General features: G+C 43.1%; 1 protein-coding gene across 2 annotated transcripts in view; it reads left to right on the top strand.

Annotated features, from left to right (window-relative positions):
* PPFIBP2 (PPFIA binding protein 2) overlaps positions 1–26,785 on the top strand; it is a 151,190-nt gene that overhangs the window by 24,363 nt on the left and 100,042 nt on the right. For both annotated transcript variants that reach the window (XM_050756122.1, XM_050756120.1), the window contains exon 2: positions 11,509–11,608. In XM_050756122.1, the coding sequence (XP_050612079.1) occupies positions 11,545–11,608 (64 nt within the window). In that variant the 5' untranslated portion in view covers positions 11,509–11,544. The remainder of the gene's footprint in view (positions 1–11,508; positions 11,609–26,785) is intronic.

The raw sequence follows: 26,785 nt of genomic DNA, 5'->3' as shown, positions 1-26,785 counted from the left end.
TACCCTAATCAATGATTGAGTTGGGAAAAGGACCAGCTTGGGGAGAGAGGGAAACAAAGGCAGAATATCAAGAGCAGAAATAGGAGGTGAGAAGAGTCAGAGGAGGGTGAAGCAAGCATTCAACAACATCAGGCAAACACAGTGAAGGAAACTTGACATCAGCTTCTCAGTGTTCCTAAAGCCCAGAAGGTCAGATGTGCTTCTGGGTGTGAGCCATCAGAACCTCAGACTCACACCCGTTTCCTGGCTAGACCCTGTGCTCCTCCTTGTGGGTTGGGCTCATGGTGTCTCATGCTCATGTCTTTGGGGTGGCGTTTCTCTTAAGAAGCTTGCCATTTCCAGTAGGAGGAGGATGTCGCTCCTGAGACTGTGGGACAGCTAGGCTCAGAGGGAGTCTGGCCTCGGGGCGCCCGGAGGTGAGGTCTCAGTGCCTGGTGCTGTTCTTTGCCTTCTTCAGAGGGCAGTGTTCAGCTTTGTGACTGAATGCCCTGCTGTTATGATATGTTGCTGGAAATGCTGTTTGGGATCATGGAGCCTTGCTTAAAGGGCTGTGGTTTCGTGAGAAGGGCTTGAGCTTTTTGGGAATGCTTAAGTGGAAGCATCTGGGCTTGGCTATGCCAAAGGAGGCTGGTGGTGGAGCAGGACTTGGGCTGTGTCTTCAATGGAAGGACCGGAAAGCAAAAGGAATCCTCCCAGTGGGTTCAGCAGAACTAGGCTCCAGCACAAATGTTCTTAAGGATGTCCTGGAACTCGCCTGACAAGGAGTGGCTGGGAATGCCCAGCGCACACAACTCACTAACCTGGTATAGCGGGAAAAAGATGCTAAGCAAGAAATATTGCATTCATCCCCTGCCGCCACCCAGCACTGCCAGCCTGCGTCTAGATTCAGAGCCCATTTCGGCTGTTCTGACAGATCTCCGCCCCCACCGGCCTGAGCTTAACTGACTAATCAGAACAGCCTGATCTAGGATGTTTAGGTGGAAACAAGGAACCTTGTATGTGCCAAATATTTTTGTCACTATAAAGCTTTAAACAAATGTTTGCTCTTAGGAGTTACTGATAATATGATTAGATGGGGACCAGTTAAGCATGCTTGTTCACCTTCAGTGGCATTCTTCTATTTTCTCATCTTCAGCTTCTTTTAGGCTACTTAAGCTTCTATTCATTGACAAAAGAGAACAAAGCTCTGCCTCTTCACTTTTATTAGACTCCGACATTCACTAAAGGCATTCAGCAACTCTGATAGCAATGTTCTTAGCAGCCTGGCCCCTCTGTCCTGCTATGGCTCCTCTTTGTCCTGACAGGATGTCTTGCTGTGTTGAGCTCCTCTGTCCTGAGTGAAATTTAGCGTTGTGATATAAAGCCAGTGTCTGTGGGCTCTGCCATTGCTCTGAGGAGCTGTCTTCGCAGGCCAGGTGTGCGGCTTCTCTCCACTGTCAGATCTGATCCTGTGGGAGTGGTGACCTCAGGATGGTATAGGATCTGTAGAGGACAGGTACAGCTTGTGGCCCCGGCAGAAGGTGGGGACAACTTCAACTGCTATGCTGAGAGCTTCGCCAGTGTAGACCAGTGACCTCTTTATTTCCTTTCACTTTCTCCCTTTTAGAATGGGAGCTGAGCTCCGGGGTCAGAGACATGGCCCTGCCTGTGAGGGCCTTACCACTCAACAAAAGTGCCCTAGAAAGGTCTGTCCTGGGAGTGGCGAGGGGGGACAAACCCATTCAGGAGCAGTCACTTCCATCTGGGGAATGGAAGAGGATCCTTGGAGATAATGATGATGGAATTTGGCCTCAAAACAGGAGTGGGAGTCAAGCAGGTGGAACGAAGGACTTCAGCTAAAACACCAAGGAAGCCCCAAAAGCAGAAGTAAACTGGAGACAATAGCTTGGCTGTTGCTCAGGGCAGGAGCCAGATATAGCCAGGAGAATTACGACTGCTGGGGTTGTGAACTCCCACCCAGTTTTGAATCTCTACAATCCCACAATGTGTCTCTTTTCACCTGAATTTTATAAATAGGTAAAATGAGGTTCAGTAATGTTAAGGAGCTTGTCAGGGGCACAGCTCATGAAGCAAAGAACTTGGATCTACATGCATGTCTGACTACAGAGCCCACTCTCCTAACTGCTCTTGTGGGTCCTTAACTTCCTCTCCAGGTCCCCAGGCACCCCTTTGTTGCCTGGGTGATAGAAAGCTGGTGAAGCGTTGTGAACCCTGGGGAGCCTTGGTAAAATTTGTGAAATAGACCCATCCTCCTGGCAGCAATGTGGAGGATGAGGTGTATGGGGGAGCAGTGAGGCTGGAGGCAGAGAAACTGGTTAGAAGCCAGTGCAGCCACTCTGATAGATGATGGCAGGGCGGGTGAAGATGAGGGGACAGATCTGAAAGAGGGTGAGGAAGGAGATTTTACCAGATCTGGTGCCCAGTTGGATATGGGTAACAAAAGGGAAGGTCCAAGGCTGATTCCCAGGTTTTTATCTTGGTGACCATGGTGGCATCACCAAGGTGGGATGGGAAGCATTTGGCTGCCACCCATTGTGAGAATATAGAGAGGGAGGTGGGTGTTCAGGATAGGAAGATTTGGGGGCTGTTGTGGGGAACCTGCTGTAACCTCACTCCAGTCCCCACTATCTCCCAGGCTTTAGCTTCCCATGGACAATGAATTGGTTATTTTATCAATAAATCTGTAAACATTTATCCAGTGCTTACAGAATGGGGGACCCCACAGGGACCCAGACACATGGCACAGTTGTCAGGGAGATGGTTGTGCACAGCTGCTGTCATCCCTTTCCTTCCGGATGAAAAAGATAATCAGGGAGATCCCACTTAGGTAGCCAGAATTAAGTACAATTACCTGGAAGAGCTGGCTTGATGGGAATTTAGCAGGGACAGCAGTAGGCATGGGCATAAAAGCTGGAAAGCAGTGCAGACAGCCAGCCAATTAACTAACAATTGGGATCAGTCCACTAGTGATAAGGCATCTGGTTAGGATGGGGCAGAGGTCTGCCAAAAGGTATGTACGGTAAAAGTTAAAGCTGTGACCAAGTAGGTTGAGTCCATATGATGATAGACCATGATTTCTACTGTTGTGGCTGGTGGCCAGCCCCTGAGGCTGTCTAAGCAAAAGGGTGCCTGGTGCAGGGCTGTGTTTGCATTCCATCAGTTCCTCAACTTTGGTCAGAATCAGAATCACCCGAATGACTAGATCAGCCATAAAGGTCAGGCGCTCTACTTACAGGAGGTTGGGCTTTTTGCTCGATTAGTTCTCAGGGTGATTCTGATTAATAGCAGAGTTTGAGGACCACTGAGATAGGTGAATCTTCAGTGCAGAGTGAATGGGGAGGGCTGCTCGGAGAAGGGTAACCGGCTAGGAGACTATTGTAGTCATCTAGGGTGAGGTAATACAGGGACAGGTGAGGCTGTGTGAGCAGGTGAGATCACCACTAGCGTGAGAGTGGAGAGAAGTGCTCTGGTCTTATTCAGCAGCATTTGGTGCACCTGACTGCGCCCTCTATCCAGAAACCCTTCGGTTGGCTTCTGGGTGCCACTCTCACTTCTGGCTGCTCCTCCTGTCTCCTTTGTCCATTCCTCTTCTCCCCGGTGGCTGCATGGTGGAATGTTTCAGGGAGTCCTGGGGCTTCCTCTGTTTTAATACCACTTCTTAAGTCACTTCATGCAATTGCTTAAATACATCTTTATGAAGATGTATTTGACATCTCCATCCCAGACTTTGTAAACATCAGACTCCTATTTCCAAATGGCTACTTAGCGTAACTTCCTCGATGTCTGTAGACATCTTAAGTTGAATGTTTCCAAAACCAATCTCCTGATTTCATCCCCGGACACCCTACATTGTTGCTTCTGCAGACCTCCACATTCTCTAGGTACTCAGGGCAAAAACCGTGTAGGCACGCTTGACTCTGCTCTCTCATGCCTATGTCCAGTTTATCAGTAAATCTTACGGGCTTTGTCCTCAAGGTATATCAGGAATTAGAACATCTAATTTATTATGATCTGAGTCACTTCATCTCTTGCCGGGTTTCCTGTGTTCACTGCTGCATCCCCTGCAGTCTATTTTCCAAGCAGCAGCCAGAGTAATCCTTTTAAAAGGTTAAGTCAGATCATGTCAACTCTATCCTTAGAACCCTCCAAATGGGTTTCTGTCTCAGGAAAGTGGAAGAACAGGAGGAAAAATGGTGTGCATCCTCAGGCAAATTGCCTAATCTGTTTTCTCATCTGTAACGGGGGAGAATAATTCCTAACTGGTGTGGAGATTACGTGAGATAATGTTGGGTAAACCCTTAGCAAGTAGCTAACAGTTATCTGCCCAATATATGGTAACTAAAGAGGAGACAGACGCCGCATTAATTTAATCTTGGCACTGTGCCTGCATGCCACATGTATTATCTCTTTTAATCTTTTTTATTTCTTCTAATTTTCGTCACCACTATATATCCACACAATTTAAAGACTCAAATAATTGTATGTAATTTGTTAAAACAGCCACCTCTCCACCTCCCCACCCCATTGTTCCTCCTCAGATGGAGCTCCTTAATTCTTCTAGTCCTGTATTTTTATCTGTAGCTCTAGAAAAATGCTTGTTGTGCTGCTTTATTATTTTCCCCCAGTTGTCATTATCTGTTCTTATTGAATTAAACAAGGTCTTCACCAATTATATAAGTCTGTTAAGATGTTCAGATGCACCAGGTATTCTGTCAATTTCGTATTACTGATGAAGTCTCTCCCAAGGCTGACCTTGCAGGCTTGCTGCAGAACTGGACCCTAGCATTTCCCTTATGGCTATGACATTGTGTCCTTTTGAGTTTATGTCTTTCAGAATAAATCTCTCTCTTGTTTAAATTAGCAGTTAAATTAAATGTTTAGGTTCAGCCTGCAGTGTTTATCTGAGTTCTCTCTTATTTACATTTGCCCATAACAATGAAAGTGATTTTATACTGATTTTACAGATGAGACAATTGAGGCTAAAAGAGGTTAAAAGACTCACAGCCATTATGCAGCAGAGCCCATGTTTTAATTCGTCTGTCTATAAAAGCTGTACTCTCTCTCCTTTGTCCTTTAGAAAGAAAGTAGTTATTGGTTAATATGGGATGTTGTTAGCGCTGCCATCAAATTCCTTCATATCTGTCTTTGTCCTTTTTATTTCTGGACGCTCCAAATGGCTTCTTGCTCCACTCTACCAAAGAGGTTTCTTATATCCTTTTCAGAGGCTTTCTCTTAAGCCTAGGGATAGCAAAAGGTATTTCTTAAAATAACCATTTAAGAGCAGCTATGGCTTATGGGAAGCCTGTAAATTGTGGGGAAAAGACTCCAGTTTCTTGTGATATGGTGACACTTCTTTGTCATCTGTTCGCCACTTGGGGAAGGGAGAGGTAGGAAAGGAGTTAGGTTCTGTGGTTGTGGTGGGGTTCTTGGCTGAGGCCTCCTTCCCCAGGCCTTGCCTTCTGGCAGAAATACTGGCCCCTGTCTAGTGGCAGCTGCTGAGGAGTCAGGTCTCAGCTCTAGCCGAACTGTGTCCAAGGCCCAGAATATCCTGGAGGAACAGGGAATAGCGGTGACTTCCAGATCTGTTCCTAGTTCATTTCAGCATCCAAAGCTGTGTTAGCCTGCTCCAAACGTCAGTTACAACCCTAACCATTTTTATTGAGAGAAAAGAAGTTTAGAAATGGAATTCAGTGTGGGTGGGGTAAATTAAGGTTTACTTGCTTCAAACTCACCTTAATCAGTGGATGCTGCCTACTTAGAATTTTCTTTTGCCAAACATGAAAGGAGTTAACGTAGTATATAAATCACTGTTTGCCTCAGAACATACCAGATGATGAGGGTCAATTGTGACTCACTTTCTAAATTTTAGAACACATACAGATCTTGCTCCCTAATCAACTTCCAGGTGCCAAACTGGCCTTTGTGTGGTGCAGTTCATGTGGCTGTGGCATGTCATATACCTTGCCATTCTAAAACATGGCTATTACTTCCTCACTGGCTGCATTTACAGCTAAGAGGGTGTGGGATCATTTTCTCCCTCACTGGTAGTGAAGAGAAGGGTTAAGTCCTGTAATGAGCAGGAGCCCCAACCTCAGACGCTGTCCCAGATAGGAAGATGACAGCACATATATGTGAGACCTATACTCACATATAGGTCTGTGAGTGAAGGAAGGATGAATTGTGGATGGACTGCCTTTTTTCTTAAACAACATACCCTGCCTTATCTTTATGGCCAGGGATGAGACAGTGTCTCAGTATCAGAAGCCAGCCTGCTCATTAGGGTCAAATGCCAGCTATGTTAAGTGTCCAGAGAGAATGAAAAGTGCTTTGGTTCCGTGTAACAACTGTCACTGTATTGTTTGTGATAAGAGCAATGTCCTTCTCTGTGTCCGCTCCTTTCTTTCCTGGGCTGGTTAGGTGCCCCTCGTACAGTCCCCATGGCACATTGTTGATTCCTCTGTTGTCCGTGCTGTGTAAAGCCCTCGACTAGCTGCTGTAGCTCTCCTCTCATTGCTGGGGAGCATGATTTAAATTCTACATCCTGGTTCATGCCTGTAATCCCAGCACTTTGGGAGGCCAAGGCGGGTGGATCACGAGGTCAGGAGATTGAGACCATCCTGGCTAACACGGTGAAACCCTGTCTGTACTAAGAATACAAAAAATTAGCCGGGTGTGATGGCGGGTGCCTGTAGTCCCAGCTACTTGGGAGACTGAGGCAGGAGAATTTGCTTGAACCTGGGAGGTGGAGGTTGCAGTGAGCTGAGATTGCACTGCTGTACTCTAGCCTGGGTGGCAGAGTGAGACTCCTTTAAAAAAAAAAAAAAAAAAAAAATCTACTTCCCACCATCTGCTTAGATGATATCCTGATTTTTCACATGTTACTTGGGATTTTGTCTTGGATTCTGGCTCCCTCTGTCTTCTCCCTGGCATGTTGCTTCTGGAGCTTGGTACAGTTAAGCCCCATATCCCTGAAGAGCCCTGGCTCCCTAGGAGATACCGTGTCCCTGTGGGAGGAACCGATGTGGAAGCCACTGAACAACACACTGCATGTCATCAGACAGCACGTTTACCTCTGAGACCTGTGATACTATGAGATACAGTAGCCCCCTCTTACCCATGGTTTTGCTTTCCCGGGGTTTGGTTACCCAAGGTACCATCCAGTAAGGTATTTTGAAAGAGACAGGGCCAGGCATGGTGGCTCAAGCCTATAATCCCAGCACTTTGGGAGGCCGAGGTGGGGGGATCACTTGAGGCCAGGAGTTCGAGATCAGCCTGACCAACATGGTGAAATCCTGTCTTCTACCCAAAATACAAAAATTAGCTGGGCATGGTGGTGCACACCTATAATCCCAGCTACTTAGGAGGATGAGGCACGAGAATTGCTTGAGCCTGGAAGGTGGAGGTTGCAGTGAGCCGAGATCGTGCCACTGCACTGTAGCCTGGGTGACAGAGTGAGACCCTGTCTCAAAAAAAGCAAAAACAAAATAAAAAAACACATTCGCATAATGTTTCTACAGTGTATTATTATAATTGTTCTATTTTATTACTAATTACTGTTAATCTCTTACTGTACCATGCCTAATTTGTAAATTAAAGTTCATCATAGGTCTGTACGTACAGGAAACATTGTATTCTATATATAGGGCTTGGTACCATCCACTGTTTCAGGCTTTCACTGAGGGTCTTGGAATGTATCCCCCAAGGATAAGAGGGGACTACTATAATTAAAAAATATATATAGTTGGTCTCCTTCCAGTTTCCTAGCACAGAAAAGGGGCAACTTTTGTTATTCATAATAAGCCCCTTTCAACCTTACTCAACTTTATGCTAATGAGGCGACTCCTGCAGGATGGGCTGGTTACCAGAGAAACCAACCTTGTGATTAGAGGGTTAGAACTTTCAGCTCCACTCCCCATCCTCCTGACTCCTACCTCAGGGAGGAGAGTGGGGCTGGAGCTTGAGTTCGATCACCAAGGACTGATTGGATTAATCATGTCTATGGAATGGAACTTCTATAAGAAACCCTAAATGAAGGAAGGGGTTTGGAGAACTTCGGGGTTGGTCAACCCCTGGAAGTGCTGCTGGGTAGCAGCCCTGGAGAGGCTATGGAAGCTCCATGCATTCCCCACCCCACCCAGTCCCTTGCCCTGTGCATCTCTTCTATTTGGTTGCTTCTGTGTTGTCAGAAACTACACATCGGCTCCTAGGATTCTTATGAAAGTACATTGTATGACAATGGATTTAAGCGGTTTTGTGGTCTTGTATGCATATGTGGAACTCTCTGTAATGTTTCTTTGTTCTGTATTTGAATTTTCAGGAAGAGGAAAATAGGCTGGCAAAAGGAGTCATGGCTTCTGATGCTAGTCATGCATTGTGAATAGGATACACCTTGAATCATGTTTCACTTCAGGCCAGCTCCCACGGGTCCACCCAGCTTACTGTTTGCCAAGTGCAAACTCATCGCTGGGCAGAGGGCCCGTGGGTCTTGTTTTATGGCCCTTCTGTTGCAGGGGCACATAGCCTGGGCCCTCTGGATTTGACACTCTGTCATGTTTACATCTGAAGCCACTTGATTTGTTAGGCACTGGCATCCAGTCCCCTGATGTGGTGGGTGTGATTCCCAGGCTCCTCTCATGCATTGCCCTTGTACTGCATATGTGAATTCCATGGAAGGCTTTGACTCATCTTGAGCAGCTGGGTGCTGCTGCATAATCTCATCAACCACTTTGGCCTTTGCCAACTACATCCTGCCTGTGCATGCTTCCCTGGCTTTCATGTGCACCACATTCTCTGCCTGGAACAGCATTCTCCTCCTCACCTTCTGAGAAAGCTTCTATCATCCTTCAAGACCCAGGGAAGTTGCACACCTGCCTCTATCAACACACCTTGCACTGTGTCATAATTATTTGTTCATACTTCCATCTCCTCCACTAGATTGTGTGGTTCATGGGGGTCAGAGACTAGGTCTGATTTATCAGTATCCTTCTAGGCCCTAGCACAATGCTGGCTGCATGGATCTATCCATTTATTCGTAAGTATCTATCTGCTAGACAGTGGGAACCTAGGAGTAAACAAGGCAGACAGGGTCCCTCTGCCTCTGTGAGAAGGTGGCCAGTTAGCAAGGAAACAAATACATAGAACAAGATACTGTGGATTTGTTGTGCCTTGAAGGGGCTGCTTTACCTGGTGCCGGGGAGGGTAGTGTGGGGAAGACCTTTCTGATACTTTGGATCTGAGACCTGAAGGATGAGAATAAATCAGCTGTACAGAGAACCAGGAAGTGAGCTCAGGGTAGGGGGATGGCAGGTGTATTGCAGAGGAGGGAAGGTCTTGGAGGACTTGGGAGCAGACAGGAGACCAGTGCTGCTGAAGCATGAGGAGCCATGAGGGGAGAAATGTGAGCATGGCCTGGCCTGATCCTGAGACCTGCGTCATAGGCCACAGTGAGGAGTTGGGAATTTTCCCCTTATTGAAAGAGCAGTGGGAAGGATTTGGAGGGATTATTTCAAACTTTTAATATCTCTTATGCTGAACAGGTGACAGTCTGCAGATTGTTTCCCTCCTTCTGCTTCCCCCCTTTTCCCTGCTACCTCTTCTTTTATCCTGTCCGAAGCTGGCTCCATTCAGGCCCCAGGATTTCCACACCGTGTTCACTCTGTAGCAGCCTGGGCTGCTCATCTCACCTCGGAGCAGCTCTGTTCCTTGTTGCAGCCTTTTCTGGCTCCTGCCAGGGCCCTAAGGTACACTGAAGTTCCCCGACACCCCTGAGAGCTCCCATTCTCATTCTCTCTAAGCTAACTGTGCAGCGGTTCTTGACCCCCGAGGCTGAATGCCTGCTTCTGAACCTTCCTTGGCCTTAGCACCTGTAAATCCCTGCCCTCTCCCCCTTCACAAGCATGGTTGCTTATCTTCCTTCCCCATGCCTGCCACCTCCAAACAAACCAGCCTCCTGAGTTTATCTGGTTCTCCCTCCCTGCACCTACCTATTTTTGTTTAAAGTTTCCTCTGAGCTGACAAAAATATGTCCTGATGTTATATCCTCACTTAAAATAAACAAACAAACAAAAAACAGCTAACATATTGAACACTTTGTGCAAAGGAATATGCTTAGTGCTCTCTACATAATTTTAATCATGACATCTATGGATTATGCTGTTATCCCCATTTTACAGATGAAGAAACTGAGGCTCAGAGATCACATAATACATAGCAGAGCTGGGTCTGAACTCAAGCTATCTGACTTTGGAGCCTGTGAATTTTAACTATTACTTCCTGGTGCAGTTAAGTGTGGTTCCTTGGTCTTGATATGCTTATCCACACCATCTCCAAAGCCACTCCTGGGTGGTGCCCATTTTCCTGTCTTCACTCTAAATGTCCCACTTCACAGGAAAAACTGGCAAAGAGCTTCAGAACCACCTGTTTCCTGTGCTGCACAATGCTTGAATGTGGGAGCTGTGCCTCTGTTCTCCATAGCATGTATGGCCATTAGGCACATGTGTAGATTTGCTGAATGAGCAAACAGCAACTCCTCTAGTTTACAGACGTGAGCTAATTCTCTTGAGATTACAAGTGGTATTGTAAATCCCTCCCTGCTACCCAGGGAGAGGGTGGGGAACAAGAAAAATGAGAGGAGGCGGCAGGAAGAGAGTTTAAACTAAAGACCTTCCTTGAGGTAGAGTTGTCTAGAGATGGAAGCAATTGTCCAAGGGACAGGGGAGAGGCACTGAGCAGTTCCCCTTTGCTATAGCTAGGGGATACAGCATTATGGGAGTGACTGGACTGTGTATCCTTGCAGGTGTTCATCTGCCCTGAAAAGATGGGATTCTGAACCTCGAATGGTGCTGGGTAGAGTGGATCTAAGATGGTCAGTTACAGTGCTCCTGGGACAGTGCTCTCTCTACATCCTCGTGGCCTGTAGCCATCCTAGGCAGTGCACCCTTTCCCAATTGAAGGAGTGGAAGTGGCATTTGAGCCCTCTCAGCCTGGCTCACACCCACCCAAGGAAAGCACTGCAGGCCTAGGGCAAATGCAGATGTAAGACAGTTAAATGCCTGCAGGGACTGTCCCAGGCCCTGCCTTTGCACTGCATTGCCTTGTACGCCCTGACCCTGGCAGTATCCCTGTTAGGTACGCTGCTCTCCTACGCCACTTAGTGGAGTGGCAAAGTAGACTCAGTGAAACAGTGGGGTTGGAGCTTCTGGAACCTGGGACTCCAATTGTTACACCTGGTGAAGTGTTAACAATTGCCATCTTGCTGCCACAGGTGACTCTGGAGAGCCCTGGTGGTTTTTCATTACAGAAGTGAATGGGATTGTGTGCTAAAGGTTCATGGAAAAAGCACTCATGCCAGGAGGGGAAAGGCTATGGAGATGCAGAAACTACATGTCGGCTATTATGATTCTTATGAAAACACATTGTGTGATGATGGAATGAAAGGTTTTTGTGATCTTGTGTGCGTAACGTGAAACTCTCTGTAATTTTTCTTTTGTTCTGTATTTGAATTTTCAGTAAGAAGAGGAGGAGACTAGGCAGGCAAAAGGAGTCATGGCTTCTGATGCTAGTCATGCGCTGGAAGCTGCCCTGGAGCAAATGGACGGGATCATTGCAGGTATGCCCAGGGAACCCCAGCAACTGAGGTCTCATCCTCCACATTCCAGAAACTGCTTCTCTCCTTTTACTTTTTTTTTTGGCATAGAGAAAAGTCTCTTGTTGTATTTATTTTTCAATAGTGTTATTGTGTATATCAACTCTCTTTTTTTCTTTGATACGAACTTATACCACTCTCTGATGTCTGGTGTGATCGTTCTGGTCTCTGCTGAGACAGTGTGGATGTACCTACCATCTACCGCCTCAGTTTGGATTCTGGCTGCGAGGCAGTTTGGGTTCAGTGAGACTGATTCTAATGTAAAATTTTCAGGGCTTTTCATGGCTTATTACAGCTGATCTGAAACTTGAAATCTAGCAGACTTTGCCACCTAATGCAGGTGTCAGCTTCCTCAGATGGTCTCTAGTGTGTTTCAGAGATGGGAGGCAGTTTTGTTTTGATTCAATTAGTGATTCAAATGTTCTTTATGCCATATTGTTTTTTATCCATCTCAACTGTTTGGTTTTAATATTTGCATTAGCCAGTAGGGGACTTTTTTTTTTTTTTTTTTTAAGAAAAGATCTAGCAAAGTTGTGGTTAATTTGAAAGTACTATCCATTAGCTGTTCCAGCTGATTCCTTTCTTTACGGGAGCAACCAGAAGCCTGTATTGATTAGACCAAACCTTTTGTTGGAAATCTTTCCAGAAGGTCCCAAATCTTCTGACTTTACCAGGTACACTTCAGTAGCCTCATTGGTAGATTGGATATGCTTCTTTGGGACTTTGCTCTTCATTGTTTGAGCTGTGGCTGGAAGAGAGCATGGAGGAAGGTATTGGGCCAAGTGTGGCTAGACCCCAGGAAGTATACAGAGTACCTGACACTGCCGCTTCTCAGGCATTTGCTTTTCCTTCCCATTGGAGGGTTTCACCTGACTTACAGAGGGCTCTTAGTGTTTGAGCCTGAGGTGGGAGAGTGTGCCTGTGTCTTGCAGCTTCTTCAGGTTATTGTTGGTACTGTGATGTATTCTAGCTATCATCTGTCTGCTTCTCAATTTCTCAGTGGATAGAGAGCCCTTGAGAAGCCATGACTAATGTCCTGCTTTTCAGAGGCTCCATAGACTGGGATGTCGTGATGTTTAATACTGAGTGTCAACTTGATTGGATTGAAGGATGCAAAGTATTGATCCTGGGTGTGTCTGTGAGAGTGCTGCCAAAGGAGATTAACATTTGAGTCAGTGGGCTGGGGAAGGCAGATCCACCCTTAATCTGGGTAGGCACCATCTAATAAGCTGCTAGCTAATATAAAGCAGGCAGAAAAACATGAAAAGTCTAGACTAGCTTAGCCTCCCAGCCTACATCTTTCTCCTGTGCTGGATGCTTCCTGTCCCTGAACATCAGACTTCAAGTTCTTCAGCTTTAGGACTGTGACTGGCTTCCTTGCTCCTCAGTTTGCAGACGGCCTATTGTGGGACCTTGTGATTGTGTGAGTTAATACTACTTAATAAACTCCTCTTTATGTATACATATCTCTTATTAGTTCTGTCCCTCTAGAGAACCCTGGCCAATACAGATGTCATGTTCTAGATTAGGGTCTCTGATGCCTTACTGAGGAGAAAGAGTCAAGAAAGTGGATTTCCTAGCAATCCTTTTAGAGATACTGACCTGCGAGCTCCTTGGGAGCATATGTGCATTGGGATAAGAGCCACAGGATCATTGCCTGAAAATGCCTGAGGCAGTCAGCACTTCAGAGCCTTCAGCCAAAGAGCAAAGGGGAGACTGAGCGAGCCCCTGTCAGACCTCTTCCATGGTTGTCAGGGAGGGATGAAAATACTGTCTTTTCTCTATGTGTTATCTTTGCTGCTTTGTCAAAGGCCATTTGATTATATTTTTGTGATACATATTCAGGTCTATTTTTGAGCTCTCTATTCTGTTTCATGGATTTATTTATTTTTTCTTTCACCAATACCACACTGTGTTGATTACTGTAGCTTTATAGTAAGTCTTGAAGTTGGGTACTGTCAGTCCTCCAACTTTATTCTTCAATGTTATGTTGGCTACCTTTTGCCTCTTCATATGAAATTTAGAGTCAGTTGTTTTTTTTTTTTTCTTTTTATCACAAAGTACCTTTCTGGGATTTTGATTGCGATTGCATTTAACTTAGATCGTGTTGGGAAGAACTGACACTTTCACAATATTGAATTTTTGAGCGATGAATCAGACTTCTAAAGAAAAGTAGCCTTGTATGGGGTCAGTACCTCTTTCTGCTTCCTGATTTCTCCATACAGGCATTCCTGAAATGACAGAGCCTCTGGGAAAATTCATTTTGTCTCTGAGAGACATTATGTGACTGGATCCTTAAGGCCTTGCCTTGACCCAGGATCTGCAATTGAGAATCTGGGATGTGTGTGGAGAGAGGGGCCCTAAGTGTGGGTTGTGTGAAACCCAGGAGACCTATTCTTCTGATCTTCCAGTACAAACTGCTCTGTCCTTCCATTCCTTAGTCCTCCATCTTGGAAGGTTCCATCTAGAAGGACTCCTGGGCTTCTCTGTCTGGAGCAGGTGTGAGAGTTTTATAGAGAGAAGACATTTTTTGCAAATTGGTTCTTTGCAGATTGGTAGGGAGGAATACCTGTAGCCAGACTACTTGTTTGAAATCCTAGCTCTACAACAAGTTACTTGCATGGTCTGTGCCTCAGTTTCCTCATATTTGAAATGAGAATAGTAATAGTACCCATCTTGGAGAGTTGCCTGTGTTAACACACGTAAGGTGCTTAGAACAGTGCCTGGCACATAGTAAGCACTATAAAATGTTAGTTCTTGATAGAGTAATGAGGGACTAAAAATAATCTTTATCATGTTGAATCTTTTCTGGGACAGGGTAGCATTCTCATTTATTAAAGCTCTTATTTCACCCATCTGAGTTTTGTGGTTTTCACTGTATACGGCTTGTGCATCCATTGCTGGATTTGCCCAGGGTCTGCAAGATTGATACATAGTCTTCTGATTGCCCTCTGTGTCTGTTCTTGCTCCTTTGTAGACTCTTTTCCACAGAGCTGCAGAGTAAACCTGAAAATGTAAATTAAGTCATATCACTCCTGTCTCCAAAACTCCTCAATGGCTTCCCATCTCAAGATAAAGTTTAAAACCCTTACCATGGCCAGCAAGGTCTTGGTATGACTTGGTTTTTGCAGCCCTTTATGCATCCCTTTTATGTTCCCAGGGCTTATCTCACTTTAACCATGTTCTTGCTCTCCCCTTTTCTGGAATGCCCTCCTCCAGATCTAGGCTTATGCTGAAATGTTACCATATCAGAAGGCCTTCCCTGACTGTGTCTATCATGCATTCTCACATAACTCTGTTCTTGTATCTTGTTTATACTTCTTTATAGCACTTATTTCCTGACCTATTACATTCATATTTGCCTCTTTGTTTATTGTCTGCCTCCTGCACCAGCATGTGAGTTTCTTAAGGATAGAGGCTCTGCCACTGTATCTCCAGTGCCTTAATTGGTGGTTTTAGGCATTTTAGTTAATAAGCATTTAATATATGCTAGATGTATTTTTTTTATTTGCTTTTGTGACTAGGATCTCCTTTTCATTGGTTAGGAGGTATACATATAGGTTTCTGTATACATCCTCTATCTGACTGCCTACTGAACTTCATTTATTTTCTCTATTTTCACCTTTGTTTCACTGATTCTTTTTGGAATAACAAATCATTTATTTATTTATTTATTTATTTATTTATTGGAAAACTAGTAGTTTGTATGTCCCGTGAACCATCCCTGAAGTAGTAACTGGCTCGCGTAGATATTTGACAGGAGCTATTTGACACATTATTCAACATTGAGGTTACTAGTGAGTATCTGGAGGGCGTGTTTTCTATGCTATTCTTGATAAAAATAATGATCATTCTTTTGAATGTCTTGTTGAGGGTACTTTTTCTCAAGATTGTTGAGGACACTTTTCCTCATTTTTATGATGGCATTAAAATGGCTGAGCCAAATTGGACCAAAGAGGTTAAGAATTTTTGTGGTTATTAATGTGGACTACAGAGTTGGATTGTAGGGATTTGAATCCCAGCTCAGCCATTTAGTGCTGGCTGTGGGATCTTTGGACAAATTGCTTAATTCTTCTGAGCCTCAATTTACTTATTGATAAAATAGCGGTAATAATAGTACCTGTCTCATATTATTGTGAGGGTTGAATTAATGCAAATAAGGCACCTAGAAAGTGCTGAATTGGTCCAAGTTATTTGTTTTATTGATACTAGCATTAAATTATTTTTACCCCCCAAGATCATACTGCTGAGATTTGAGTCCAGGGTCATCTGAGTCTCTTCCGGGCTCCTTTTATTCCTGGGCTGGTTTTTATGTTGATGCGTGGGGCTGTCTGTAAGAGAAAAGAATTAACAGAGGGAAGGATACTTTTCTCTTCTTGATCACAATCCCTAAGCCAAAGTGGTTTTGTTCTTGTCTCTCTTACATTATTTCTTCCAAACAAGGGTTCCTTTGCTTAAGGATGGCACAGCTAAAGAAGTTGAAAAACTGTGGCACCACATCATGATACCATAGATCCTGCAGAAATGACATTTTTGTGTGAACATTTAAATCTTCCTCTCTTTATTTATATTCTCTGATTTCAGATTGCATGATGTCAAGTAGTGCCACCACCACTGCCAAAACACAACTGCTTTTCCATCAAAGTACTCAAGTACCCAAAGAGTGTGTTTTACCATGTATTTCAATGGAAAAAACCTTTATGGGCTTCCTGCACCTCCCAAATAGTAGCCACTTACACGAAAACAACACATTTTCCTACTAAAATGGATGTAATTTATTCAGTGATCACTAATAATCATATACTATGTAACAAGGAATTGCCTCTTATTAATTACAGTAGGCTAGGTTACTGTTTACTTTCCCAAACTCCTTCTAAAAGGAGTGCACTTTGGGCATGTGATATCAGTGTTTATGTAATTAAGCTTTTAGTGCAAAAAAATGTCCATCTCCTCCCCCATCAACTAAAAAAGTGCAAACAGTGCAGGATGATTATCACTCCTGTAAACAATCAGACCAGGAGTACTCTGAGAGGACATCCTAATGCGCAAGTGGTAATTACGCCCCTCCAGAGCCATAGTGTGATGGCCTTCATCTCAGGTGGTCAACGCTTGGGAGGTGTGAGAGATAGAAATTGGTTCTTGTAAATGCAAAAAGAAATGCCTTGTAAGCAGGACTATTAAATGAAACTCCTTGTAAAGTTGAATTCTTGAAATCTGAATGGCTGAATCCCAGGTGACTAGACTATACTAGAGTGGGACTATACTAGATTTGGACCTCAGGATTTTATATCAGAAAGTTGGGAAAGGGTGGCTGTTAAAGACTCTAGGACCTGTGTCAATAATGACTTGGTTCCAATATGAAAGACCATTATTATAGTTTTCAGTAGGATGTTAACCTTTGATCTAGTCTTCCTCCTGATTAGTCCCTGTGATTCTGCTTGCAAATTACACTGTAATTGAATTACACTGTTGACAATTGAAATTGAACTATATATTGCTTAATTACCTCCCTCTGGATGGCCCAGAGCAACTGCCACAGACACTAATTTTGCATGGGGCTTAATTTGTGAACTGACAGGTTCAGTGGCTACTTTGTCAGGCCACTTCTGGCAGGGGACCAGAGAGCCACGTGGTCAGGACACAGAGGGCCACTTATTCCTCTTGGCTGTGCAGGAGGTTACTCATGCAGTTATGTACAAGCAGTACTCATTGAGGAGGAATAGTTAAGAGGAGTCTGTTTTATGACAGTTAAAGAGGTTGCCCTGTCAGCTGCGGCCATTCTGCCAACTCTGATTAGCGTCTGGGTTTGTAAAAAGAAAACAACAAAAGATTGTGCAGGGGCAGAGAAAGTTCTGATCAAGACCAAGATTCTTCACGTCGGCCTATGAATGAAGTCAGCTGTGGTGCTGAAGGCTGTTGAGACTATACTCTGAACAGTCCTTAACTGGTCTTATCCCGGCTTCTCTGAGGTGGAGCCTCATATAGCAGTCATCAGTAACAGACTCACTGTTTCCCATTGCGGGGTGGGAGAGCCCTGCTAGGACTTTGTTCAGAAGAGCTGGAGTGGGGGTTTTAGGAGTGTCTAAGGGGCAGAGCTATTAAAGACTGCCCTTTGTATGAAGAGGTCAAAACTGCTACTGGGGCACCCGCTGTTTGACAGCCCTCATTCCATTTTTCCCTCACTGGTAGACCCCATCTCCCAGTCCTTTATGGAACTGTGCCTTGTTTTCCATTCTCTGAAAGAGTGGATAAGGCTGGAACTATGTGTTCCTTAAATATTTGCTATAGTTGTAGGTATAGGAACTGAGCTGCAAAACTGTGTGGGCATCATGTATTCTTGTTTGAAGATTTTTTTCTTGTAATGGTGTGGACGGGTTTTCTTAATTGAGTCTTGGCAAGTTAAGTTTTTCTAGAAATGTGTCCATTTTACTGAGGCTTTCCTTTTTGTTAGCATCAAGTTGGCCTTTATATTTTATCTAAAATACTTTCTTAGATTAGAATTATTCTTTAATGTTTGATAGAATTAACATATAAAAGCATTTGGCCTGGTGTTTTCTGTGTGGAAAAAAATTTAAACTACGATTAAATTTCTTTATAAGAGGGCTGGGCACGGTGGCTCACGCCTGTAATCCCAGCACTTTGGGAGGCCGAGGCGGGCGGATCACGAGGTCGGGAAATCGAGACCATCCTGGCTAACACAGTGAAAAATTAGACGGGCGTGATGGCAGGCACCTGTAGTCCCAGCTACTCGGGAGGCTGAGGCAGGAGAATGGCATGAACCCGGGAGGCGGAGCTTGCAGTGAGCTGACATCGCGCCACTGCAGTCCAGCCTGGGCGACAGAGCCAGACTCCATCTCAAAAGATAAAATAAAAATAAAATAAATAATACTTGACTCTTAGAATGCTTTAATTCCCATCACTGCCCCATCTTCCACATTATTTTTGTTTAGTATTCTAGTATCTTTATTTATATTCTCCAAATTATTGTTGTTTAAATTGGCAGCGTTTTAACAATTTTAACAACCTCTCCAATCATAGTTGATTCTTTCATCCTGCTGCTTTTTTGCATGATATAGTTTTCTTCCTTAAAATTTGATAGTCTGTGAGTAATAGATTGTATTAGTTGTCATTTGAAAAATGTCCTTAAATGTTCCTAATCTTGAATGATAGTTTATCTTATACAGGCTTGTAGGTTGGGCACTATCCATAGGTATTATTTTGTGGTCACAGGGATTTATTGCTAATGAGAAGTCTGGCAATCTGTATCTGTCTTCTGTCTCTGGTTGTTTTTAAACTTCCTGTTTATCTTTGGTGTTCTTCAGTTTCACTGTCTTGTTTCTTCGGTGGATTTGTTTCGATGTATTATTCTTGGGACTCAGTGAGTGTCTTTAAACTGAGAGGACTCAAGTTTTCCATTCTGAAAAATTCATAGCCATTTTATTTGTTGCCTCTGCTTCATCCTCTGTATTCTTCTGGAATTCCTGAAGAATTGTGTTGGACTTTGTCATTCTTTTTTAATTCCATGCTTGCTACTCCTCTTTTATATTTTTCACTTGTGTCTCTGTATGCAGCATTCTTCAGATCTATCTTCCTCTCCAATAATTCTCTCATCTGCTATTTAACCTGTTCATTTAATTTTTAATTTGTTTCGCTGCATTCTTTATTTTGGTTTGTATTTTTTTTTTCAAATTTTCCTATTTTTTAAAATCATGCTTTCATTTTCTTTAAGGTTTTTATTTCTTCCTTTTCTCCTTTAATTACATAAAACATATGAAATATGCCCAAATATTCCCAAATAGACAAAATATTTATTCATAATATTCATGTATTAATTTAGTTATATGTTTAAGCACTAATTAAAAGGCTTTCAGTAATTCAAAATGATATGTTAATTTATGAACTTCTTGTCTCATTGGCACTTGGTTTTTTCTTTTTTTTGAGACAGAGTCTTGCTCTGTTGCCCAGGCTGGAGTACAGTGGCGTAATCTTGGCTCACTGAAACCTCCACCTCCTAGGTTCAAGCAATTCTCAGCCTCCTGAGTAATTGGGATTACAGGTGCCCGCCACCAGTCCTGTCACTGGCACATCTGATGAAATAATTTTATTCAAGCTTTTTATACTTATCTTTGTTTCTATCATTATAAGAGCTCTTTTTGAATAATCCTAGCATTCTAGAGCAGTTGTAGAGCATTTGAGGATGCAGATTCCTATTTGTAGGTCTGGGATGGGATCTGAGACTCTGTATTTCTAATGAACTCTCAGGTTTTGCTATTGCTACTCATGTGGACCCCACTTTTAAGTGGCAAGGTTTTAGAACACACCATCCTTACTTGGAAGTTGTTTTAAATACAACACTTTTAAAATTCACATATGATGCTGTCATCAGCTATTTCATCTCATGCCAAAGAACTCCATTTACATAGTAAAAGATTAGATTTTAAAAGTTTATCTTGTTTATATGTCTTAATTGTACAACATATATATTTTGCATGAATGAAGATAAGCTAAGTTATGTTGCAGTGAGAAACTACTGAAATGTCAGTAGTTTGAAACACAAAGGTTTACTTCTTGTGCACATTGCAAGTTCTCTGAGATCTGCCAAGAGCTCTGGTCCTTATCATCTTCACTTGAACACAGGCTGATTGAGTCTCCACTATTGCCAGGAGTCAGGGAAGGTGGAAGAGATATGGGGAATTGTGTACTGGCTCTTAGACTTTCTCCCAGTGATACACATAGTTTCTGTTTATTGGCCAAAGGAAGTTATGTGACCATGAGTGACTTCAAGGGACAGAACTGTAAGCCTACTAAGAATGCAAGCAGAGGAGAACAAAATACCTGAACAACCCCAGTCACTACCACATACATACCTATGTGTTTTCAAAAGCAATCATTAAAAGGCTTTCAGCCGGGTGTGGTGGCTCACGCCTTTATCCCAGCACTTTGGGAGGCGGAGGCAGGCAGATCACAAGGTCAGGAGTTCGAGACCACCCTGGGCAATATGGCAAAACCCCGTCTCTACTAAATACAAAAATTAGCCAGGCGTGGTGGTGCGTGCCTGTAGTCCCAGCTACTCAGGATGCTGAGGCAGGAGAATCACTGGGAGGTGGAGGTTGCAGTGAGCTGAGATCGTGCCACTGCACTCCAGCCTGGGTGACAGAGAGAGACTCTGTCTCAAAAAAATAAATAAAAATAAGAAAAGAAAAGGCTTTCAATGAAATCCTATAACACTTGCATTGTATGTGGTCTTATCCTCAAAAATAATTACTACATCTTCATTAAATTTTGGTTTTCTTCCTTAAAATAAAAATTCTCAGGTGACCTCTATAACCATCAAAGCTAGACTTGATTGAGGTGATCTGCTAGTGCCATGGTTTCAGCTTAAGCATCATTTTAGTGTCACCTGGAAAACTTTTTATTACCCCAGGTCACACCTCAGACCAATTAAATTAGAATCCCTGGAGGAGGGCCCAGGCATCTGTAGTTTGTAAAACTGCTCAGGTGACTTCAGTGAGCATTGAAAGTTGAAAACATTTGTGCTACTCTGAATACTTCGTTGCTCAAAATGAAATAGAATGCCCCAAAGAGAAACTTTAGGCTTGACTGTAAGTTGAATTACCCTTTTCTGAGAAATTTGGGGGATAAATCTTGCCTTATATTTAGGCATATCCAGTATTAGTGGTTTATTGTGCCTTCTAAATTGTCCTGTTAATCCCAGGTTTTAGGGTACACATTTTCTTTATTTATTGTTTTTGTTCTATTTTGATTTGTTTCCCACTGTGGTTGTAATTTTTTTTACAGGGGATAATTGCGGGGAATGTGTGTAGAGTGTGGAAATGAGTCTCCTGGGAGATTTTGCATTTGCTAATGCTGGGCTTTAGGTGTTGCACTATTCTGGACCATTTTGTGTGCATGTATGTTGATTTCTGGTTTGGGGTTTCAGTAGTAAGTGCATAGTAGAAATTTGGCACTATACCAGTAGTATGCAGAGGCCTGTAGGTTTGATGTCTCACTGCGGGTGAGGGAGGGTGTATATACGTGGTATTATAAACACGTAGGGGGCCCCTTAGCATACTGCAAGCTTCCCTGCCATTGGGTGAAATTTTTCACACCCCTTTATGAAATAGGCAATACTTCGGGGTACTTTCTTTCTATAGGGGTCTCACTTTCAACTTACTGCTTTCACTGGAGACATTAAAACCTCAAGCCCCAACCTCGGTTCCTCCGTATAGCTGGGTATTTTGCCCCGGGCTACTGTAGAGTCAGCTTGAATTAATTTCACTGTTGAGTTCGCTCTGTTTCTGGTACCCAAGGTTTTTACTGTCTTTCAAGCTTGGCTCCACATTTAAAAAATAAAAATGAAATAAAGGTGTTATCTTTTTCAGCTTTTCTGTTTGTTCATTGTGGGTAACAGGGACTCCTGGCAGTTGAGTCTGTCCTGTTTCCAGAAGGCTCCCCGTTAAGCAGTACATGGCTAGCTTACCAAGAAGCCTGCTCTGGGATTTTCTGAAATGATTGTTCTGTGGAAATACTACCAGGTTTTCCCCCCTTTCACTAATGCAATTATGGAGAGAGGGAAAGCTAATCAATAGCACAAGGAAGAAACCTGTCTGGGTTTACTCACTTCATTTCCTGACCAAATAAAGGCCTGAATTCTTCCATATTGTCTAGCATCCTGTGGGGACTTTCAGAGAGCAAGAGAACCTACAGTCCCTGTGCAAACTAAATGTCAAACTTGAATGTCTCACTTACATTCAACAAATTTAAAGTTTAAAACAAATTGTTATAAAAGTAATGAAAATATTGTCAACATTTGTGTATTTTTCTGTATATATACACCGTATACATATATTTATAATTTTTTTTTACTGAATAAGGCAAGTATTTCCCCATGTTATTGAGTCTTTAGATAATTGTTTTTTATATAGCTATATGAATCATATTCTTTGTTTCAGAAGTTATTTAAACATTCAGCAATTTGGGGGGATTTTTCCCCTACTTTTTGAAAATTAAGATGCTGCTGAGATGATTCTTATATATTAATCTTTGACTACATGTCTGGTTATATTTCCGTAGGTTAACTTTCTAGAATTGGACTTGCTAGGTCAAAAGCCATGAATATTTTTCCTGTATCTTGCCAAATTGCTTTTCAGAAAGATTAGGCTGGTCTTTGTGTCTAGTAACAGTGTATGAGGGTACCCTTATGAATAGCATACGAGCTTGCCAACATTAACTATCATTGCATTTGCATTTTCAACAATTTGCATAGGTGAAAATTGAATATCATTTTTAAATGTTCTATTTACTAGTGCAAAAACATTTTCTTTCCATATTTTTAATTTTTACTTTTGTTTTTTAATTCTAGAATTACCCACATAAGAACCTTGTGCCTGTTTTATGTGTGAGAAGTGAATTGGGGATTTTTTTATTGATAGATAAGGTCTCTCTTTTTTTTTTTTTAATGAAGGCTGTACTGAGCTTTTGTTGTAATTGATATGAGTAGGGTTTTTTTTTTTTTTTTTTTTTTTTTTTTTTGAGACGGAGTCTCACTCTGTCACCCAGGCTGGAGTGCAGTGGCGCAATCTCGGCTCACTGCAACCTCTGCCTCCTGGGATCAAGCAATTTTCCTGCCTCAGCCTCCCGAGTAGCTGGGATTACTGGGGCCTGCCACCATGCTTGGCTAATTTTTGTATTTTTAGTAGAGACAGGGTTTTGCCATGTTGGCCAGGCCAGTCTCGAACTCCTGACCTCAGGTGATCTGCCCGCCTCGGCCTCCCGAAATACTAGGATTACAGGCATTAACCACCACGCCTGGCCTTACAAGTAGGTTTTTCAGGCTATAATTTGTCTTTTAATTTAATTGTGTTTTTAATATTCCAGAAGTTAATTTTACGTAGTCAGATTTATTGTTCTTTTATGTCTTGCTCAATTGCTCTTGTGCCTATAAAATCTTCCTCTAACTCAGTTTTGATCTATCTTCTCTTTGTATTTCTAGTTCAGTTTTTTAAGCATATAATCCTTGTCTGTCTAAATTTTATTTTTGTGTATGGTATAGAATAAAGATCTTATTTTTTTCTGTGAGAGTAATTCTAGTAACATATTTTAGCAGTGCATGGCAAGTGTCTCTTGATTGTATTTCTCAGAATATTCTCAGCTATTTTTATTGGTTAGTTATTTTACTGTGTAACATAAATTACCCCAAACATAGCATCATACAATAACAAACATTTATCATCTGTTTCTATCTGCCAGGAATTCAGGAGTGGTTTAGTTGGGTGGTTCTGGCTTAGGTCTTTTAAAGGGTTATAGTTAAGATATTAGCTGGGGCTACAGTCATCTGAAGGCTTCTCTGGGGCTGGAGCAGCAATCCTTAACCTTTTTGGCACCAGGGAACGGTTTTGTTGAAGACAGTTTTTCCATGAACCTGGAGGGTCGGGGGAAAGTTTCAGGATGAACCTGTTCTACCTCAGATCACCAGGCATTTGTTAGATTCCCATGAGGAGTGAGCAACCTAGATCCCTCGCATGCACAGTTCACAATAGGGTTCGCGCACCTATGAGACTCTAATGCCACCAGTGATCTGACAGAAGGTGGAGCTCAGGTAGTAATGCTCATTGGCCCACTGCTCACCTCCTGCTGTGTGGCCCAATTCCTAACAGGCCATGGACTGGTACCAGTCTGTGGCTGGGGTTGGGAACACCTGGGCCGGAAGATCCCTTCCACAGTGGCTCACTCATATGGCCATTGGTAGAAGGGCTCAGTTCTTTGATGTCTGCTGACAGGTAGCCATATTTCGTCACCATATGGACTTTTCCGTAGGGATGATTGAATGTCCTTATATCATGGCAGCGGCCTTCCCCTAGAGCGAGTGGCCTGATATAATAAAGCAGAAGGAGTCACAGTGCTTTTTATAATCTAGCCTTGGAAGCAACGTTCCATCATTTCTGTCATATTCTACTGGTGACATGGAGCAACCATGATATAATATCCACAAATTACGAACATTAAGAGGAATGGGTCACTGACGGCTTATTGGAAGCTGGTTACCAAACTCTTCCTCTGAGAAGAAATTTAGAATTGTATCTCCTTTTGTGTAGATGCTTATTCAATATCATTTTGTCATTTGCATCCCAAAGCCCAATGGTGGCATCTGGAAGTTTCTTCTTCCCTTCGTTTTCTGCCCTGTAACCTTATCTGATTAAATTTAAAATCAAGTGGAGTTTGTCGTCTGAGGCTTTTCTGTCACTGTCATTACCACTAGCTCAGGGACAAAATATTTATCTTTTCACTTCCCTCATCTAGTATTTATTGACTATTGGTTTTGATAAAGTAATAAAAGAAATATAAGTTGCAAAGAAATATAAATTAAAGTTTTTATACATATATACACATATGCCTGTAAAACTTGGCACAGATATACATGTACTCACATACATGTACACACACACACTCTGAATAGTAGGAAAGAATCTCAAAGCTTTAGGGCAGAGAGGGTCCCAGAGAAAGGAAGAGACTTTTCCAAGGCCACACAGTGGTATAAAGTTAATGAAAACCCAGATCTTCCATCCACCTTTTAGCCTGACTCGTTCTTCCTACATTTATGAAATACTTAAAATGAAACTGAATGGCTACGTGTTTGAAATTCGTGTATACAGAATGGAGAGGGATTACTCAGCAATGATTTGGAGATTGAAGGTCTTGCTCTGCTTCTGTCCATTTTCTTCCTTGAAGTTTGGCTGTGGCTCTTCCCAGTCCACTCTTAATTGGATTTGTAGGAGCCAGAAAGTGCTGAGCACACATCACAGTGGTGGGTAATTGGGCAGTTTCCTGGCTCCCCAGAGCCTCTGACTTGTTTGTGGATTGTGATCCATGATTCCCTGTATCATGCATTTTCAGAAAGCAAACTGGCAATCAAATGGTAATTGTTTCCATCTGTGTGGATTTCTCATTCCCAAGACTGCCTGGCAAGGAGGAGGTTGGCTCTGAGAAGAGTAAAGGGACCTGGAAATTGGACGTCAGGCCTGCAGCATACCATGGATGCGGTGGCCCCAAGCTCACATTTTCCAGTAGAGTCCTAATTTCAAATCTTTCATCCGGTTGGCCTTATAAATAATCCAAATGCCCTAGAAATTCCACCACCTAAACCATAGTTTCTAAAGTGTTTACTGCTGAAAGAAGCACAGACTTCCTTTGTTAGACTGTTGCCCCAGTTTTGATTTGAAAAATATATCCCTGAGCTTATGGAAAGGAGATTTTTGCTTCTGCTGCTGCTGCTGCTGCTGCTGCTGCTGCTGCTGTTAAATGGGTGTAAGAATGGTGGAACAGGCTGGACACAGTGGCTCACATCTGTAATCCCAGCACTTTGGGAGGCCGAGGTGGGCGGATCACAAGATCAGGAGATCGAGACTATCCTGGCTAACACGGTGAAACCCTGTCTCTACTAAAAAATACAAAAAATTAGCTGGTGTGGTGGTGGGCACCTGTAGTCCCAGCTACTTGGGAGGCTGAGGCAGGAGAATGGTATGAATCCGGGAGGCAGAGCTTGCTGTGAGCTGAGATCGCGCCACTGCACTCCAGCCTGGGCAACAGAGCGAGACTCTGTCTCAAAAAAAAAAAAAATGGTGGAACAGTCGAATTTGGGGCTTATCAAATTAGAAAGAGCTGACCCAATATACCAGATCTCTGAGGACGTTGAAGCACTCTCTCTCCAGATACTCGTTCAGGTATATGTGCAGGCATTTGGTCAGATTCCTTTTCAGTGTCTACTGGGTAGAGTGCATGATGCTGGGAACTCGGCTAAATGTAACATGGACCATGGACTCTCTCAGAGACTCCACAGCCCACAATAAAGAGATAAGGTATGGAGATATATATAAATACAAATTTAAGAACATATAGAGATATATAGGGAATATGAAGATCTCCCAACTGGGAAGATCCAGAAAGATTCCAGTTCACTAAACCCTCACCAAAATGAATATAGTAATTGTCATCTATTGCTGTGGGATAAGCCAAACCAAACATATTGGCTTAAAACTACCATCGTTTCCTTGTAATTTCATGATTTGAGTAGCACTGCAGGTGTGTCTCCTCCCTGTTCCACATGGTGTCAGCTGGGGTGGCTCTTGGGGGCTGGAAGATCCT

The sequence above is a fragment of the Macaca thibetana genome, chromosome 14, assembly GCF_024542745.1.
Source record: "Macaca thibetana thibetana isolate TM-01 chromosome 14, ASM2454274v1, whole genome shotgun sequence".
Lineage (NCBI taxonomy): Eukaryota > Metazoa > Chordata > Mammalia > Primates > Cercopithecidae > Macaca > Macaca thibetana.
The sequence above is the reverse complement of the archived record's forward strand: the minus strand, read 5'-3'. Positions and strand labels throughout refer to the sequence as shown.